The 17,608-nt window shown below is 34.8% G+C and overlaps 1 protein-coding gene across 2 annotated transcripts in view; it reads right to left on the reverse strand.

The window, feature by feature from the left end:
* Window positions 1–17,608, reverse strand: part of LOC150079452 (calpain-7-like) — a 133,377-nt gene that overhangs the window by 85,764 nt on the left and 30,005 nt on the right. The window contains exons 6-7 of one of the 2 annotated variants that reach the window (XM_090384076.1): window positions 11,663–11,887; window positions 8,571–8,784 (exon numbers count right to left, since the gene is read on the reverse strand). In XM_090384076.1, coding sequence (XP_090240202.1) covers window positions 8,571–8,784; window positions 11,663–11,887 — 439 coding nt within the window. The remainder of the gene's footprint in view (window positions 1–8,570; window positions 8,785–11,662; window positions 11,888–17,608) is intronic. The other variant, XM_090384077.1, reaches the window with a different exon arrangement.

The raw sequence follows: 17,608 nt of genomic DNA on the forward strand, positions 1-17,608 counted from the left end.
ACACGTGTTTACACTACACGAATTCGATCATACACGATTTATAAATAGGGGAACGATATCTTATATAGCACGAACCGAATTCGCTTATGCACGATTCGCCTTTGTGTTTACAAGAAATGGCAGTCGAACGCGGAATCACCCCAACCGAATGCCACACAATAGGAATGAAGAGAAGATTCTGAAAATGTATTTATGTTTTTTATATCAGTGAAGGGGAAACACATTTCACCATAATAACGTAAAAACCAACACAATTCCAGTTATCAGTATAATCGCAAATGCAATTAGATCGAGTTTACTACCAGCTTATAACAGATTCCACTAGCAAAAACGCAACTGGAAATTGTTTTTATTGTTTTATGGTAGTAACCCCCAGAAATGTGCTTTAGTAAAAATGTGAGGTGTTAATAGTGTATCTCTGCGTTTACGGTGTTGTTTATTCAGTTGCTACACGCGCGCAGCTTTGTTTATGTGTACCAAGCATGCCTCCTCATTTTGTAATTGTGCTTTATTCCCTAAAATTGAGTAAAATACTTCAAAGGTGTGAAAAGGAAGCGTCCTGGTGAATACACTGCAGATTCAGAGAGAAAAATAAAAGCAATATCGATAAACAGAGGCGGACTGGATCAAAAATTCTTACCCGGGAAAATTTATAGTGGCCTCATACTATGGTTTATGGCCAAAATCACACCAGCCTCTATCGTCTTCTGGCCTCCGGCCTACCACGGTTTCCCCAGTAAGGTTTGTGGCAGTCTGCCTCTGTCGACAGAAAAAAATATATGAAATTGTGAAACACTTTGAGCGAAATGAAAGACCACGTGATATTGCACCTGCTACAGGCCTAAATGAGGCAACGCCGAGAATTAGAAAGAATGCAGAGGAAATAAAAACAACTTTCATAGCAGGAACAACTCAAAGTGTAATAAAATCTATTAGATCAAGAGACAAAAAATTGGAAGAGTTGGAACCTCTGTCATCTGTTTGGATATAAAATCAAACAAAGAACAAGTTTGCTTATGATAAAAGCAAAAGCATTAGCAATATTTTATTACGTAATAGTCATAATAAAATACTTATGTATTTTAATATGATTATTTATTGTGTTTGGTAATGTTTTGGTTATAAATGTGTGTTCAATCTTGGGTGGTCAGCACCTAATCCTATTTTTCCCATAGGGCCTGTTATTTATATTGCACGAGGGTTTCTAGGAACACAACTATTGTGTGTGCTATGTGAGGACGGACTGCATTCCAAATGCAATCTAACCATCACCCTGTAAAGAGGGATAACATCTTTCTCCCTACTAGCAAAAACCCTATAAATCATAGACAAGACACCATTTGCCTTCCAGCTTCCAGTTCACATTACATGAAAACTTTCATGTCAGAGTGAATCATAACACCTAAGTTTTTTTCCTTTTGAACCATTTTAGCTCATATGTGACTCCAGGATTTCTGTTCCTCAAATATATAACCATACATTTAGAAGCATTAAAACTTTAGTTGCAATTTTTCAGACAATATATGCAATGCATCCAAGTATTTTTGAAGCAACATGGCTTGGCTTGAATTGTTAACCATCATTCCCACCTTCAAATCATCAGCAAACTTTGGAAGCTTTCCCTGGATACCCCTGTCAATATCATTTATAAAAATTAGAAATAGGAGGAGAAAACACCAATCCCTGATGCACCCCACTTGATACACTGGTCCACCCTCCAGACTCATCACTTATAACAACCCTCTGCCTCCAATCTTTCAGCCAGCTTGCAATCTAGTATAGAATCTTACCAATAATTTCAACTTCTTCCAGTTCATATAACAGCCTTCCATGAGGAACAGTACCAAAAGATTTACTAGTCTAGATATATAATGTCAAAATTGTTACCTACATCCAAATTTATAACAGCTACATCATAGTAATTTACCAGATTGGTCAAGCATGACCTCCCCTTAACAAACCCATAGTAGGATCTATTCAGGATACCATTCTTTTAAAGATGGTCCTGAATTGCATCCTTAACTAGATGCCATGACCTTCCCTATTAGAGAAGTCAAACTCATTGGCCTATAGTTACCTACATCCTTTTTAGCATCACTTTTGTGGACTTGCTGGTGGGGGAAGACATCAGCACTTCCCAGTCCAAAGGACTCTTCCCAGAGTCCAATGACTCTCATTAACATTGCCAATGGTTACACAATACATACTATCTCCTCAGAAGCCTTGCCCTACTTTAACTCAGTACTTTTTCTAACAAACACTTCTCTAAGATCATTAAATCACTTATTTTACTGCAATCTAATTCCTTAATGTTCTCCAGAGTTTCAAGCTTGCTTTCAACGTACTGATGATAAATATCTGATCAACTCATTTGCCATTTCTTTGGACCTTCCATTGCAGCCAATTAAGGGATCTAATGAAATTATTCTCTTCTTCTATTTATGTATGAGAAAAGCTCCTTATTCCTATTATTGACTCTCTTTGCTAGTGCTTTCTCATAATCAGCTGTCTTACCCCCATTAGTAGCTTTTTTTTTTTTTTTTTTATATTCTCTTATAATGCTTGTGCAAATCGGAATCGTGTGACTGTTAACTGTCCCATACTTGTTTCTTTTGCTCAATCAAATTCTTAGCCTTACCTCTCATCCAATTTGGCAGATTATACATTTATGGAATTGAACCACTGGTATGAATATGTTTGTGGCTTCAAGGATAAATCCCTTGAACATTTCCCATAGCACATTTGTATCCATCAGATACCACATAGTAGTCACTCCAGTTAATCGAGCCCAAGAAATATCTCATTCCATTTTGTAATTATTTCTGGTTTCCCCACTATTAAGTTTTTGATAAAGTTAGGCTCCTTAGTGAGAACCAGATATAGAATATTAGAGCCCCTTGTACTCTCTTGGACTTCAAAACCCTTTTTTCCGTACAGCGTATTTCCAGTCCATGTATTCTAGTCTATAAGTGGTAGGTCATGGACTCCCACTTGCTAGCTCATTCAAACTGCTTACAGAGATTTTTTCCATACCCAGAGTCATTTGGACTATAACACATCTTTACTACCACTTCCCTTTACTGCAAGTCATTTCACATCACACTGACTCATCATCTGTGTTACTTTGATCAAACTTCAGGGAAAATTGTCACCTGCAGGCAATTTTTTTTTTTTTTTTGATCAGAAGCATCACTCCCCCATCCCTATGTTCCTCTCTATACAATATTCACCAAAATGAAAATTCATTCTGAATCTCTGAATGGCACCATATCTCAGTAAGCCCGACTACATCAGTATTAGACTTTATCAGAAGCTCAAATTCATTTAATTTGTTTACAATATTCCTAAAATTACTGTATAGACAAATGAAGTTTGTCTATACAGTAACGTTATCCCATTCCACTGACCTGAGCCAATTGTTGCTGACTTCCATAACTCCCTTCCCAGAATTAGCAGTTTCCCTGATGCATCCTAAATGTTAACAGAAAAAAACCGTTGCACCCCTTTTTTTAAGTTGTTGTTTGGTTTTTAGGAGCATTAGCAACTAAGGCCATATTGCTCCGGGATATGCGGTGGTCATTCCCTGACCTTTCCGCATCCTCCGTATTTGGTGGTGACGGGCTCGAATCCCAGTCTAATCAAGAAGCGTGTGCTACGCACTGCTGCTCCTTCCCACCTGGCTACGGAGGCGCCCCTTTTTTTAAGTGAATACCATCCTTACAAAATAAATTCCACTTACTAAGCCCAGCCATGATGAGAAAAATCCCCCCACTCCATAAGTCTTGCAGAGTCCTTCAAGCCTAGAGCTAATCCATGTCTTCAATCTTAAAATCCTTCCCATCACGTCTGGGTAGAATTGAAAACATAAGAACATTTTGTCCTATCCCACAACATTTTTTAAACATGACCTTACAATTCATAACCAATTCATCAGTTTGTTTAAGCTTTAAATCATTAGTCCTCAAATGTATTACCATGCATCTACTAGTTCCATTACACGCTGATATGGTGTTTTACAAGCCGAATTGATTGTCACATTGTCAAATTTTGCTCCCAGTATACATACCTTAGTTCTATCATCTGTCTTTCTTACAGAATACATTTTCTGTCTCTCTTATGACTAAGTCCACAGTTAAGACTATCTGCTGTGAAACCAAAGAATTCTGCACCAGATGATCCATTTCTGAGGTTTGTCAGGCACCTGAGTTCCTGATGAGCCCCCAAACTGAATTTTCTCCAGGGGCATCAACTTGCTTCCTCAGAGATTAAGTCACACCTAATAGTATGTAGTTTTGAATTTAGTTTATCACACTCCAGACATTTTGCACAAAGAAATGTCTCTCCATTAGCTAGTGAAAGCTTAGCATACATGTGACAATGAGTGCAAACAGAAAGTACATAACTTACAGGAAATTGCTGCTGGTAATTCTGCCATCAGTTATGACAGTGTTTGTTATGATATGACTAATTTGTCTAACTGAATCCATAATTTAATATAATTAAATTTTAAAATTACAAAACCTAACTAGGAACGCAGCAGATGTTTAATTACTTTACATATTGGACAATTTTTTTTATATTAAAATTAAAGAATAAAAATAAAAATTAACAATTTAAGTAAAATATAATAAAGATAACACTGGTCAATAGCTAAAAAGTTTCAGTAATAAAATTAGGTAATTTTGACTAATATTAATCTGCTAAATACAAATATCAGTTAAAACGGATTATTAGCTCTAGTTTTGATGATACTACAACACATCACTTTCAGTGCATTTGTGCTTGAGTTTTGGGGAAATTTGGCCTTGAAGTAGAGTTTGTGTGGCAACACTGCAGCCATTGGTCACACTATTTCACACTATTTCCTGTCTAGATGCATCAGTCAGACTGTCCGTGCTACACTTGTTGTTTTTGCCTGGCAAAAACTTAAAATTTAGCATGCCTCATAATGCAGATAATTTTGTTATGTTTGTGGTGAAGTGACACTTGCATCACAGAAGCATGTGATTACTCTAATAATAAAAAAAGCACACAGCTGTTATTTTGGCTGCAAGGTTAGGGACCAAGACAAAAGCTGGATGCCTCACAGTTGCTGCAACACTTGTTGCAGCAACAAGTACATTTCATACCTGTCAAGCCTGAATAAAGAAAGGCAAAACCACAAAGGCTGCTCAATGCCTTTTGCCGTGCTTATGATAATACGGAGAGAGCCTTCAGAACATATAACAGACCTATTTTTCTTCAGCAGTAAATTTCCAAGAAGAAAAAGTGGACCTTAAGCTACCCAAAAATACCATCTACTATTCAACCAGTACCGCAAGGAGGACTTCCCCTTCACGAGCCACCAGCTAAATGTGTTTTAGAATCTGATGAAGAGTCAGGTGATGGCCGAGATAAATCGCTTGAACCCTCCTTATCAACAGATCCCGATTTTATTTCTAATTTCCCCTCTATAGAGCTACATAAAATTATGCAAAATGAATTAAATGATTGTATCAGAGATCTTGATTTATGAAAAAATAAGGCAGAACATTTAGGCTCAAGTCTGCAACGGTAGAATCTCCTTTAAGATAATGTTAAAGTGACTGTATACTGGTACAACCAAGAGGATTTAACCTATTTTTTTTAAAATGGAAAATAATCTTCTTGCCTGCACTAACATCAATGGTTTAACGGACTCACTTAAGATTGACCACTACCCTCAAGACTGGAGACTCTTCACAGATTCTTCTAAGTTGAGTTTAAAAGTAGTGCTACTATATAATGGCAACACATTACCATCAATTCCAATAGGCCATGCAGTGTATGAAAGAATCATACAATAACATGAAGCTTCTTATTAAATCCATCAACTACAAGGAGTACCAATGACAGATTTGTGGTGACTTAAAAGTTATTGTCATCTTGTTAAGAATGCAGCAGGGAAACACAAAATTTTTGCTGTTTTCTTTGCGAATGGGACAGTTACACAGGAAAAGACTGGCCTTCAAGGCATTCACTCAATCCAGGGATAAAAAAATGTCCATTACAGTTCACTAGTTAAGCCAAGCAAAATCCTGTTACCTCTCCTACACATAAAATTGGGACTTATAAAACAATTTCTTAAGGCCATGAATCAAGATAGACCGACTTTCAAATACACCAAGGAAAAATTTCCAAGGACAAACACTTTGACCAGATCCTCCACATGGGGTGTTTTCAAACTCGTAGCAACAAACTTTCTGGGAAACAACAAAGCTGTTTGTTTGTTTGTTATTTGGATCTTAGGAGCATTAGCAACTAAGGCCATATTGCTCCGGGATATGCGGTGGTCATTCCCTGACCTTTCCGCATCCTTCGTATTTGGTGGTGATGGGCTCAAACCCGGGTCTAATCAAGAAGCGTGTGCTACGCACTGCTGCTCCTTCCCACCTGGCTACGGAGGTGCCATTCAAAAACAACAAAGCAGATAACTATAAACAGCTTGTGAGAAATCTTCTGTCATCATATCATAAATTAGGCTGCAACATGTCATTAAAAATACACTTTCTTCACTCCCATTCAGATTTTTTCCTGGACAACTGTGGTGCATTAAGTGATGAACATGGCAAGAAATTCCATCAGGACATCTCAGCAATGGAGAAGTGATACCAAGGCAAACAGAACTCTGCAATGCTAGCTGATTATTGGTGGACTGACAAGAGGTGCCCCAGATGTGGAGTACAAATGACAGGTGAAGAAGAAATAAAATGTGAATCAAGCAATTTTATGTATTTTGCTGATCAATTTGAAAACAACATTCAAAAACATTTTTTTTTTCAATAACTAAAAATGTATCAATTCTTATAATTTTAAACTAATAATTAAAGTTTTTTTTAATTATTATTTTTTTTGATATAAGATATATTAAAACAGTACGGAGAGTATTCTTTATTTATCCAGTTTTAGGTCTACTTAGCATATTTTATAGAATGTAAGACATAGGAGGTATTTTCAAAATTTGAGCAAAATAATTATTTTAATGTATGCTAAAACAATTCAGAAAACATATTTCATCAAAGAAACAAAAAAAGTATTAAAAATTTATTGACCCCAGTATAATTAATAGGTAAATCATCTTATTTTTAATTTTTCAGTCATTGAAGAAGTAAATGGAGGACAAAACAACCACAAAACATAATTTGTAGACTATTTAGCAATAAATACATTCTAAACTTTACACAGCCAGAATGCTTTCAGTGCAAATATTTACTTATTTAATTTGAGCATAAAGAATTAGTGAGGGGGGAAAAAAGGCCAGGTTTTTCCCTTATTTTCAGTATTTTAGGGAATTTCTATATAACAGACAATGCATCTTTTAAGCTTCAGTTTAGGGATTCCCCTTTGTAACAAATTAAAATCTTGAAAATTCATAACATTTCAACATTTACCAAAACATGAAGAGTAATAAGACTATTCAAGAAAGCCAAAAAATGATTTTTGAGAAAATCATTTTTACTGGATTTCACAAATTTTTAATGTAGAAACCAAAGCCCAAACTATTCTAGAAATGTATTATGAGTTATACCTCCTCCATGTGATTACCCACACAGGCACAGGAGGAAGGTTTTTTGGCATTAGGAGTAAGCCTCTTCAGTGCCAATGACATGTTTACAAGAACTTGCAAATAAATGAAAACATATCTTCCCACTCTTAGTGTAATATGTTTGCCAGATCTCAAAAATCTGAAACTGAGTGCCCTTTAATTGGATACCATAGTATACATTAGGATCAGCAGCACTTCAGGAACAGTTCACCCTGGTGTAGCATCTTCACTGCTAGTAATGAATTTCTGAAATCAGGGTTCCATGTGTAACCTTCTGTTATAAAGGATATATAAAAGATAAGTCTTTCTATCTTTTATAATTTAAGTCCTGCATTGCAAGATGCCCTTTAAAATAAATTTTATCTTCTGTTATTTCACAAATTTGGAGTATATGGAGTGAAAAGAAGTTTCTGAAATAAATTGGGGGGGGGGGATATCATTTAAACTTAAACTAGAATGCAATCAGGAGGAGATTTTAAGAGATCTGCCTTTAGCTGGAATGCTCAGGAATTGGGTTATGGCACTACTTCCCATTCACAATGAGAAATTAAAACCAAAAAAAATATATATATATATTTTTTTTTTTCAATATTTAAATAAAAGCATTTAAGACTATATACACATTTTTTTCAGAACTGAAACTTTTATTGTACTTTTTATCATAAATTTCAGATGTAATCACAATTTCAGCAATTTCCTCACAACTTACAAGTATTTCTTTTTGCTGTTTAGAAATTCCAAATGTAAATCGAGAACTTAAAAGTAAATATTTATATTGTTTTTCTAATGCTTTCAAAGCTCCAGGACAGATGGTAACAGTTTCCTATTGACTGGAGTAAAAGAAGGCATGATTTTTGGGGCCTGAAACAGCACATCTAAAGGCATACGTGATACAAACAGTGATGAAAGCAAGCCCAGTTCTATACATACACAATTCTATTGAGGGATTAGAAACGTATTCTAAAGAATTAAAACAACCAATGTCCACATGTTAATTTCTATTTACCTGCTTGATACTGAAGCAATCAATAAGTTCTATCAACTTAGGATTTGAAGAAATATCTTCAGGACGGACCCACTTACTGAATACACTTCTCTGTTTGGGCGATAAAGCTAATTTCCCATCTTTGTCACAGAATGGAATTGGATAAGCAAACCTTTCCTTAAGATCCACTGACATGAATGGCACATAATCCCGTCCATTTATCTTAGAAGTCAGTCTGAAAAAATGGAGAGTAAACCAGAGAGAAAAATATGTATACACTATACCTATATAATATTTAAAGTGCTTATTAGAAAATTCTATTTTTCAAGTATCTATAGTTTTTTTAAACATAACTGGTGTTTCTTTTCTCCAAATTCTTTTCTTAAAGTTTGTCACTTTTACAGATTCTAGCATGTTTCATTTTTCTGAGAAGCATAAATTAAGAAGTCATACAATCATTCTTATTCAAACAGGTGCCATCTCAGGGAAGGTTTAAGCACGATAGAGGCAGGTGTGTTTATAATATAAGCTAAACACTATTTCCAACTATTTACATAAAGTCAACTCAACTCTTCAGGTTTTAATTGCTTTATATCCTGTTGAAAGTGTTTATTCTCATATCATTCCTCATTTCCTATGGGAACACAAAGTATTTCGATATTGATCAGCAGGTATTCTTATTTTCAAGCACAGTTAGAGGAGACCAACCCAAAGACTATGTTAACAATGAATTCAGGTTATATTGTAAACAATGGTTAAAAATAATGTTTACTTTTTAAACCGAATTTAGACTACTATATCAAATTTCTAAACTGAATTTTTAAACCTATAAAGTTTTTCCTTAAATAATATCCTGAGGTTTGAAAATAATATTATTATAACTTCTATTGTTCATTTATAGTATGTGAATGTTATTGAACCACACATACTGAAATCAAGAGGTATATCTCATTAATTCTGAGGGTATGTCTCATTAATTGGCAAGATAGATAATATAATGTGCTACTCCTGGAAATATTGCATCAAGCTGAAGGAAACAGGGATGATGTAAATATATGTATTATTTTTCTGATATATGTATATTAGGCTCTATTTCTTTCTTTCTGTATACATACAATACACTGAATATTTCATCACTGTGTAACAATAGAAGGTTAAAAAACCACATCCTTTTTAAATTTCTGGAATTTTTACAAATTGTGCACTCTGATACCAGAAGAGAATTTAATAAGTCTTTTGGCATGTAAGATTTTTGGAGGAGGAGGAGGAACTGGAAAAATCTGGCTAAATCAACAGATATTGAAACTTATGATTATGTCTACTTATGATTATTTAAAATATAAAATGAATATTGTAATAAGTTAATTTGTGCCCTGTGTACTGATGACAATTTATATCAAAATGTCTAGTTGTTCCAAAATTGTTTCTGGGTGTTTAAAAATTTTTTTAAAATATTTGGCATCCTTTACAAGATGGGGAATGAAAATTATTACCACCACTCCCTGAAATTTGAGTAGTCAATAGAAAGAGGTCATTTTATATTTGAAAAAAAAAAAGTAGTATGTGCGACATTACCGCTTCATGTATGCAGATTATTTTCTTAATGGTAGTAAAAATTTCACCAATCCAATTTCCTTGATTTTGTTTTAAGTGTTTTTGCAATTAAAACAAAATCGAGACTGTCACTCTTATTTACTCTGCTGGCTTTGCAATGCATGCTGCAAAGGCAGCAGAGTAAATAAGAGTGACAGTCTCTGTCTAAATATCTAATTGTAATACAATTAGAATGACAGACATACAATCTTTAATTGTATGCTCAATTTATGCATACATGTAATAATTTCCTTTTTTTATTTTTTTTGGTAGGATAGGATCTACCTGATCAACTAATTTGGAACTGAAATGCAATAGCTTCAATCAAGGCAGTAACACAGACTGAACACTTCAATGCTAATAGTCTGGTGTAAATCAGTGTAATAACAGAAAATACAGGGAAAATAAAATAACAAAAATCAATCACATACCTGTGTGATTTTCCTAAGTTCATTAATATGAAAATTTTTTATACAAAGATGGGAACTTTACATGTACCTTTTAAAAAGTATGTTGAAAATATTCTTATAATGAAGTTCATTAAAACAATTAAAACGTAATTTATTATTTATAATTGAAATTAACTGAAAATTTATTTCAAACAATTAATTAAAATTTATTAATTACTTTTATGCAGGTCTTGATAAACATGGGGTAACCATGTTTATCAAAACCCCAATGACAATGAAATCTGGTTTGGCAACTACCATTTTTCAGATTGGTCTAGTAGTGGTGACGTTGAACTGCCAGTTTTCTTCATTTTATGATCATAATGGTCTTTATCTTGCCAAGGATTGGCATGGCTTTTTACAAATGTACAATACAGTGAACTCTTAGCATGAACACTAAACAATCAACAGTATTATTTTACAGACAAATCTTACTGGTTGAAGTAATTTTGATGAAGAATAATAGTCCAGCTAATCACATCTAGTTTTCATCAGAATAGTGGCAAAAATTATTTCGTATTCCATCAATACAGCAAATTTCATCTTTCTTAATTGATAAGGAAAAAGTAAATTTCTTGGTTTCTGAAAACATTACACTATTTACATTTGGAGGGTTTATTTGTATGCATGATGTTTGTAACTCTGTGATTAACCCAGCAGTTTACCATCTCTTGTGGTTTTTAGATTTGTATTGTTTCAGTACACTGGTAATAGTTAACATCATTTTTTTAAATTTAGCATATAGATAAATATGTTAAATTTAAAAAGTTAATCACATAAAAAAAATGTAAAGCATATAATTTTCACAGTTCTATGAATGGATCATCCAACATCATAGCATGAAGTTGTTGATATCAGGAAGCCGGCATCAAATGCATTTAATGCTAATAAACAAGGTAAAAGCTGGTATTTTCACCTTATTATGACTTTAGTTTACTATGTAATGCATGTTCAGAAAACTTTTAACTTTCTTTTTTTTTTTTCAGTACAGTCTGGTGACTAATAATTAACTGATACAGAATTTGTCAATAATAATAAACAATAACAAACAATAAAGTTTTGCCATCAAACCTTAAAACTTCTATTTCCTCTTTTGTATATGAATCATGACCACTAATATGAAGTTTTGCCTTCAGAGAAGGATTAATATCACTTGAGCTGCTATTTTTAGATCCCTGAGAATTCAAATTTGTAGTACTATGAGTTGGAATAACCACATTTGATAGGCGAGAAGGTTTTGGACTTGCAGGTATGGGTGATGGACTCCTGTCATAGGTTTTCTTTAATGATTCAGCCCTAAAAAATAATTATAAAAAGTATATAATTCCACAATTTCAAAAACAGTTGGTCTATCTCCAAGAATTTTAATGAGGGAAGAATTTTTAAAATACAATTGCAAATATATATAGCATTAAGAGATTACAATAAGTAAGGATTTTTGTAAATACTGAAAAGTAAAGAGTAAATCTTAAAAGCTAAAAAAAAAGTGCCATCTTTTCTCCATCTGATTAAATTAATATTAATTTATTAATTAATTTAATAATTAAATGACTTCAGAAAACTCCATAATTCAAGTCCTTTGAATTATGGAATTGTGAGTATTTAATCTGCCAGTTTGCATGGTGGTAAATATCAATCATAATACAAAAATTACTTTACATAAAAAAAATCCAATCCTTCTGTACTCTTCAGTACCTTTCAAGGAAGTTTTTTAGGCACATTATGGCCTTGTTCCCCTTACGCCATAAAGCCTTTAAACAAACAAGGCAGTTTTAAGGACAAGTCAATAGTAATAATAAATTCTAAGTTCAGTGGCCATGGTTAAGCCATGATCAAAAATTCTTACACTGGATTTTCCATCCCAAATCTACATTCATAGAACTTTTTTATAAACAGACAACTTTAACATGCTTCATACCTTGCAGTGAGTCATTTGCAGCACTAATGCTCATCATTTCCTGCAGTGAAAAAGCCACTTGCAGGGACGAAAAAGCCAAAAGCCACAGGGATTTCTGATTTCTTGTAGTAGTGAAAAATTAAAGTGTGCTAGTGGCAAAGCTTAATTTTCCTTTCAATTTTTAGAGAAGGCTGTCTGTGTATGTTACTCATTTTATTTGAAGTTTTAGAAGGGTGACAAAACAATGGGAAAATGGGAATACATTTTCTAAAAAGCCATTTGAAATTTTTAAAAACTTTACTATAATAATTATGAAAATTATATTTTTAGTGTAACAACCAGCAGAAATAAAAACATTTTTGCTTAGGACCACTCACACGCTTCTTAATAGTGGTGCATACAAGTCAGCATTTAGATTTAAAAAAAAAAGGCCACTGCCAATAAATAAATTTTAATGTTACAAAGCTTTATTTGTTTGTTTGTTGTTTGGTTTTTAGGAGCATTAGCAACTAAGGCCATATTGCTCCGGGGATATGCGGTAGTCAATCCCTGACCTTTCCACATCCTCCGTATTTGGTGGTCACGGGCTCGAACCCTGGTCTAATCAAGAAGCATGTGCTATGCACTGCTGCTCCTGCCCACCTGGCTACGGAGGTGCCAATGTTACAAAGCAAAGCCACAATGACCAGAAGGGGTGGGGATGAGAAATACTGAAAACTGCCTGAATTATTAAGCATTTTAGAATGGGATGGACTTCTCTACCCTATTCCAACACTCATCTTACAGAATGAACAAACATTTTTTAAAGAACAAATTATCAAGAGTGGTAATCTCACAAAACCTGAAATAAGAAATATAATTCCAAAGTTCCAGATCTTGCAAGTATCCCAGTAGAAAGCATATTAAAATAGTGTACTCTGGGCCTGGCCCTCTGGCTTTCAGCCCAACCCGGATCTCAGGCTGGGTAACACAAACAATGTTCGGGCTTGGGTCAGGTAAAAATAATCACAATGGATTGTTATTTAAAACATTTCGGACTTTTTTCGGGCTATTTCTTACATATATGAGGGTAGTTCAATAAAGAACTGCCCTGACCTAGCTGCAGAGGTGCTAGCCTGTTGATTCTTGGCAGAGGTTTTAGTCCTCCTCTACATAGCCACTGTGCAGATTTACACATTTTTCCCATTGATGGATGAGGCTACAGATACCATTTTTTTTTTTGTTGAAATGGTGAGGTTGGTCTTTGAACCATGACTCCGTTGCAGAAATGAGTGTCTCGTCATCAGGGAAGTGGGCCCCCCTGAAGAAATGATTTGAGGGAAGGAAACAAGAAGAAGTCCGATGGTGTAAGGTCGGGTAAGTAGGCTGGATAGGGCAGTATTTCATATCCACAAGTGGCTGCTTGTGTTGTTGCAATTTCAGAAGTGTGAACTGGGGCATTGTCTTGAAGCATTTTCACACCTTTGGACAGCATGCCACGCCTACATGTTTTGATTTTCTCCCGTAATTTTGTGAATAAGTTGGCATAATAGGCACCTGTAATTGTTCTACCTTTTGGCAGGTAATCAGTCATTATTACGCCTTTCTCATCCCACAACACTGTCAGCAAGATTTTTCCTGCTGACGCTCGGACCCTTGCCTTCTTGGGGGGTGGGGAACCATGATGTCGCCATTCCATAGACTGCTTTTTACTTTCAGGGTAGAAATGATGCATCAAACTTTTATCCTAAGTGATTAGACGAATGAAAGTCTTCATTTTTTTGGCACAGGGCTAACAACTCTTGTGATTTCTGTTGTCGATCAGCCTTCTGGAAACCAGTCAATAATTGGGGAATCCATCTTGCACTCAATTTCTGTAAATGGAATTGGTCACGAAGGACTGTTTCAACAGAGCCCACACTAACCTTCACCTCCTGGGACAATTCACGCACAGATATCCGGCGATCTTCCATGATTAACAACTCCACTTTTCTGATCGTGCTATCATCAATGGCTGAATGGGGATGACCTAGAATGGGCTCAGATTCTACAGATGTCCAACCACACCTAAACTGCCTATGCCAGTGCTTCACAATGCCATAGGATGGGGCTTCATCCTTATATACAGCAGTCATCTCCTTGTGGATTTCTTTAGGAGATTTCCCCTTCAAGAACAGATACCGGATTACAGCTCTGGCTTCAACTTTGTCCATGATGCTACTTCGTCACACACATTCAGCTCTATAAGAGAAAAATAAATTAAGATACAGGGCTGAAATTTTACACCTTTAGTACAGAGATATGTATGATGCTACACACAAAATATCATGAGTCTGCGATATGTGGAAATAGGTGAGGGCGATTCTTTATTGAACCACTCTCGTATATATTTTAAATACATAAAAAAAATGTGTATTATGTCTGTTGACACTTTTAATTGATCGATAAGACACACTTCACCAAAGTCTCCAAAATTCACCGAAATTTGTATTCTTTCATGGAAATGACCCACCAGTAGTGCAAGCTCTGAAAGAAATTTTAGTGCAGCCGGATTAACAGTGCAGGAGCATCAGACCAATTTAAGTGGCAACAGTATTGACTATTTTACTGTTGAATAAAATAGTGAATTTTGAATCTGAAAGTTTATTTTTTTATTATTATGAAACTTCATAAACTAATGCCAGTGATTTTATTTATATAAAAAGTTTCAGCAGGTCTGGGATAAAAATCGGTTCAGGTGGGTCAGATAAAAATAAAAAATGTAGGCCCATGCAGACCTCTAACTCCAGGGTATGGAACTTTGGTCAACAACAGATAAGGGAAAGAAATCATTCCACTCAAGGTACCGTACCAACAATGGATGATAGTTTATATCCAAGAAATAACTTCCTACTAACCCCTGCTCAGGCCAATAACTCTAGAGCCACTGATGATGATATTACCTTACTAGGAAATCATGAAAGAAACAGAGAACAGGATACACAGGTGAGTCATCATGCTCCTAAAACCTGCCAGTTCCCGGTTCAGAGAGAGAAACCCAATAAGAAGTTAAGCATTCCCTACACAAATACTAATTGTTTCAGATGTATTTCCAGTTACCATTACTCAAATGCTGTAATGGAACAGCCAGACATGATGGTTTATGTACTTTTTTGTCTTTATCAAACCCAAGGTTTTTTAATTTTTGTATAAGTGTAATGTATAAAAAAAATTAAAAATAAGTGCATTATAAAAAATTCCAACACAATGTTTGATATTTTCTTGCTGTTTGTTGTTGTTGTTTGTTATTTGGTTTTTAGGAGCATTAGCAACTAAGGCCATATTGCTCCGGGATATGCGGTGGTCATTCCCTGACCTTTCCGCATCCTCCGTATTTGGTGGTGACGGGCTCGAACCCCGGTCTAATCAAGAAGCGTATTTTCTTGCAAATAAAGCTCTCTACACTTTTAAAAGTGCTTTTTACCTTGATTTTGAGAGTATTACAGACCCATATAAAGTAAAACCTCAGTAATTCAGACTAACAGGAAGAAAGGGACGGCCTGAATTAGTGAAATGTGAATATATTTTCAAGTCAGGTCAAACGTTCAGTAATTAATAAAAACAAACAAATTTATTTGCAATCTCACAAGATGCAATAATTTAGATGGGAATATGAAAAGAAAAGAAACATTTAATAGAATCTTTATATGTAAAACAAAATTGAATATAGAGTTCAAACCAAAAATAACAAGTTTTTAAAACAATAAATTTAAATTAATGTTTTAAATAGCTACAAATTTAATTAATCATATGCAGATGATATCTCTTTCTCCTCTTTCATATTGTTTTTTTAAAAAAATCAAAAAATTTCTGTTGAATAAAAAGTCCTTTAATATTGCTGTTTCATAACAATTTCTTAGAGTATAAAAATATTTTTATGCTCTAAGACAGCGGTCCCCAACATTTTTTGACTCGCGAACCCCTTTCAACATAATATTTTTTATCGTGAACCCCTTTCAACACAATATTGCGAACCACTAAACCTGTATTCTCTGAAATCATATAATATTTCTGAATTTTTATTATAAAATATTTCCAGTACTACATTTCCATAAGCGACCATGCATAATAATCAAAATTATTATTAAGTATTATACTTTTTAAAGCAGTTATTAATAAGTATAAACTAGATTTCGAACAGAATAAGAGAAGAAAACTTGCTTCTTGTCCAAATAGTAGCCAAGCATTCTGGTCTCTTGCAAAAGCTAATGGCCGCAATTTTTACCCATCTTTGTTCCCACCAATGTCAAAACCAGATGGTTCTGTTGCCACATCAGCCAAAGATAAAGCTGACCTACTAGCATCCTATTTTTCTTCCAACTCATGTTTGGATGATCTTGGTAAATCACCTCAAACCTTTCCCAGTACACTCCATTCAAGGCCTGTTTTGTGTTGTCTTGTTTCACTTTCTTCCAAAGGTATTTTTTCTTCTGCTTGGAAGTTTGCTCAAATCCAGCAAGTTCCTAAAAAGAGTGACAAATCTCTTCCATCCAATTATCGTCCCATTGAGATTACTTCCACTCTTGGTGCCTCTGTAGCCAGGAGCAGCAGTGCGTAGTACACGCTTCTTGATTAGACCGGGGGTCAAGCCCGTGACCACCAAAATACGGAGGATGCGGAAAGGTCAGGGAATGACCGCTGTATGTCTCAGAGCAATATGGCCTTAGTTGCTAGTGCTCCTAAAAACCAAATAACAACAACTTCTACTCTTTCCAAAGTAATGGAGAAATAAATTAACTGCCAACTTTTAAACTATCTGGAAATCTTTCATCTGATCAAAAATTGCCAGTATGGATTCTGCCAGTGTCGATCCACTGGTGATATTCTGGCTTGCTGATGTTACCCATCTATGTACAAATTCAATGGAAACGTTTGGTGAAACTCATGTCAGTGCTCTTGACATTTCAAAGGCTTTCGATCGTGTTGGCATAAAGGTCTAAATAAGCTTCCATTCTATGGTTTACCAGCTGTTCTTTGTAATTGGGTATCCAGTTTTCTCTCTGACTGCTCACTGCGGGTGATGGTAGACGGCTCTTTGTCTTCTAACTTCTACACTAATGCTGGTGTTCCCCAAAATTCAGTTCTTTCTCCCACTTTTTTTT

This window comes from Mastigoproctus giganteus, chromosome 10, assembly GCF_048544385.1.
Source record: "Mastigoproctus giganteus isolate SK-2022 chromosome 10, ASM4854438v1, whole genome shotgun sequence".
In the NCBI taxonomy this organism is placed as follows: domain Eukaryota; kingdom Metazoa; phylum Arthropoda; class Arachnida; order Uropygi; family Thelyphonidae; genus Mastigoproctus; species Mastigoproctus giganteus.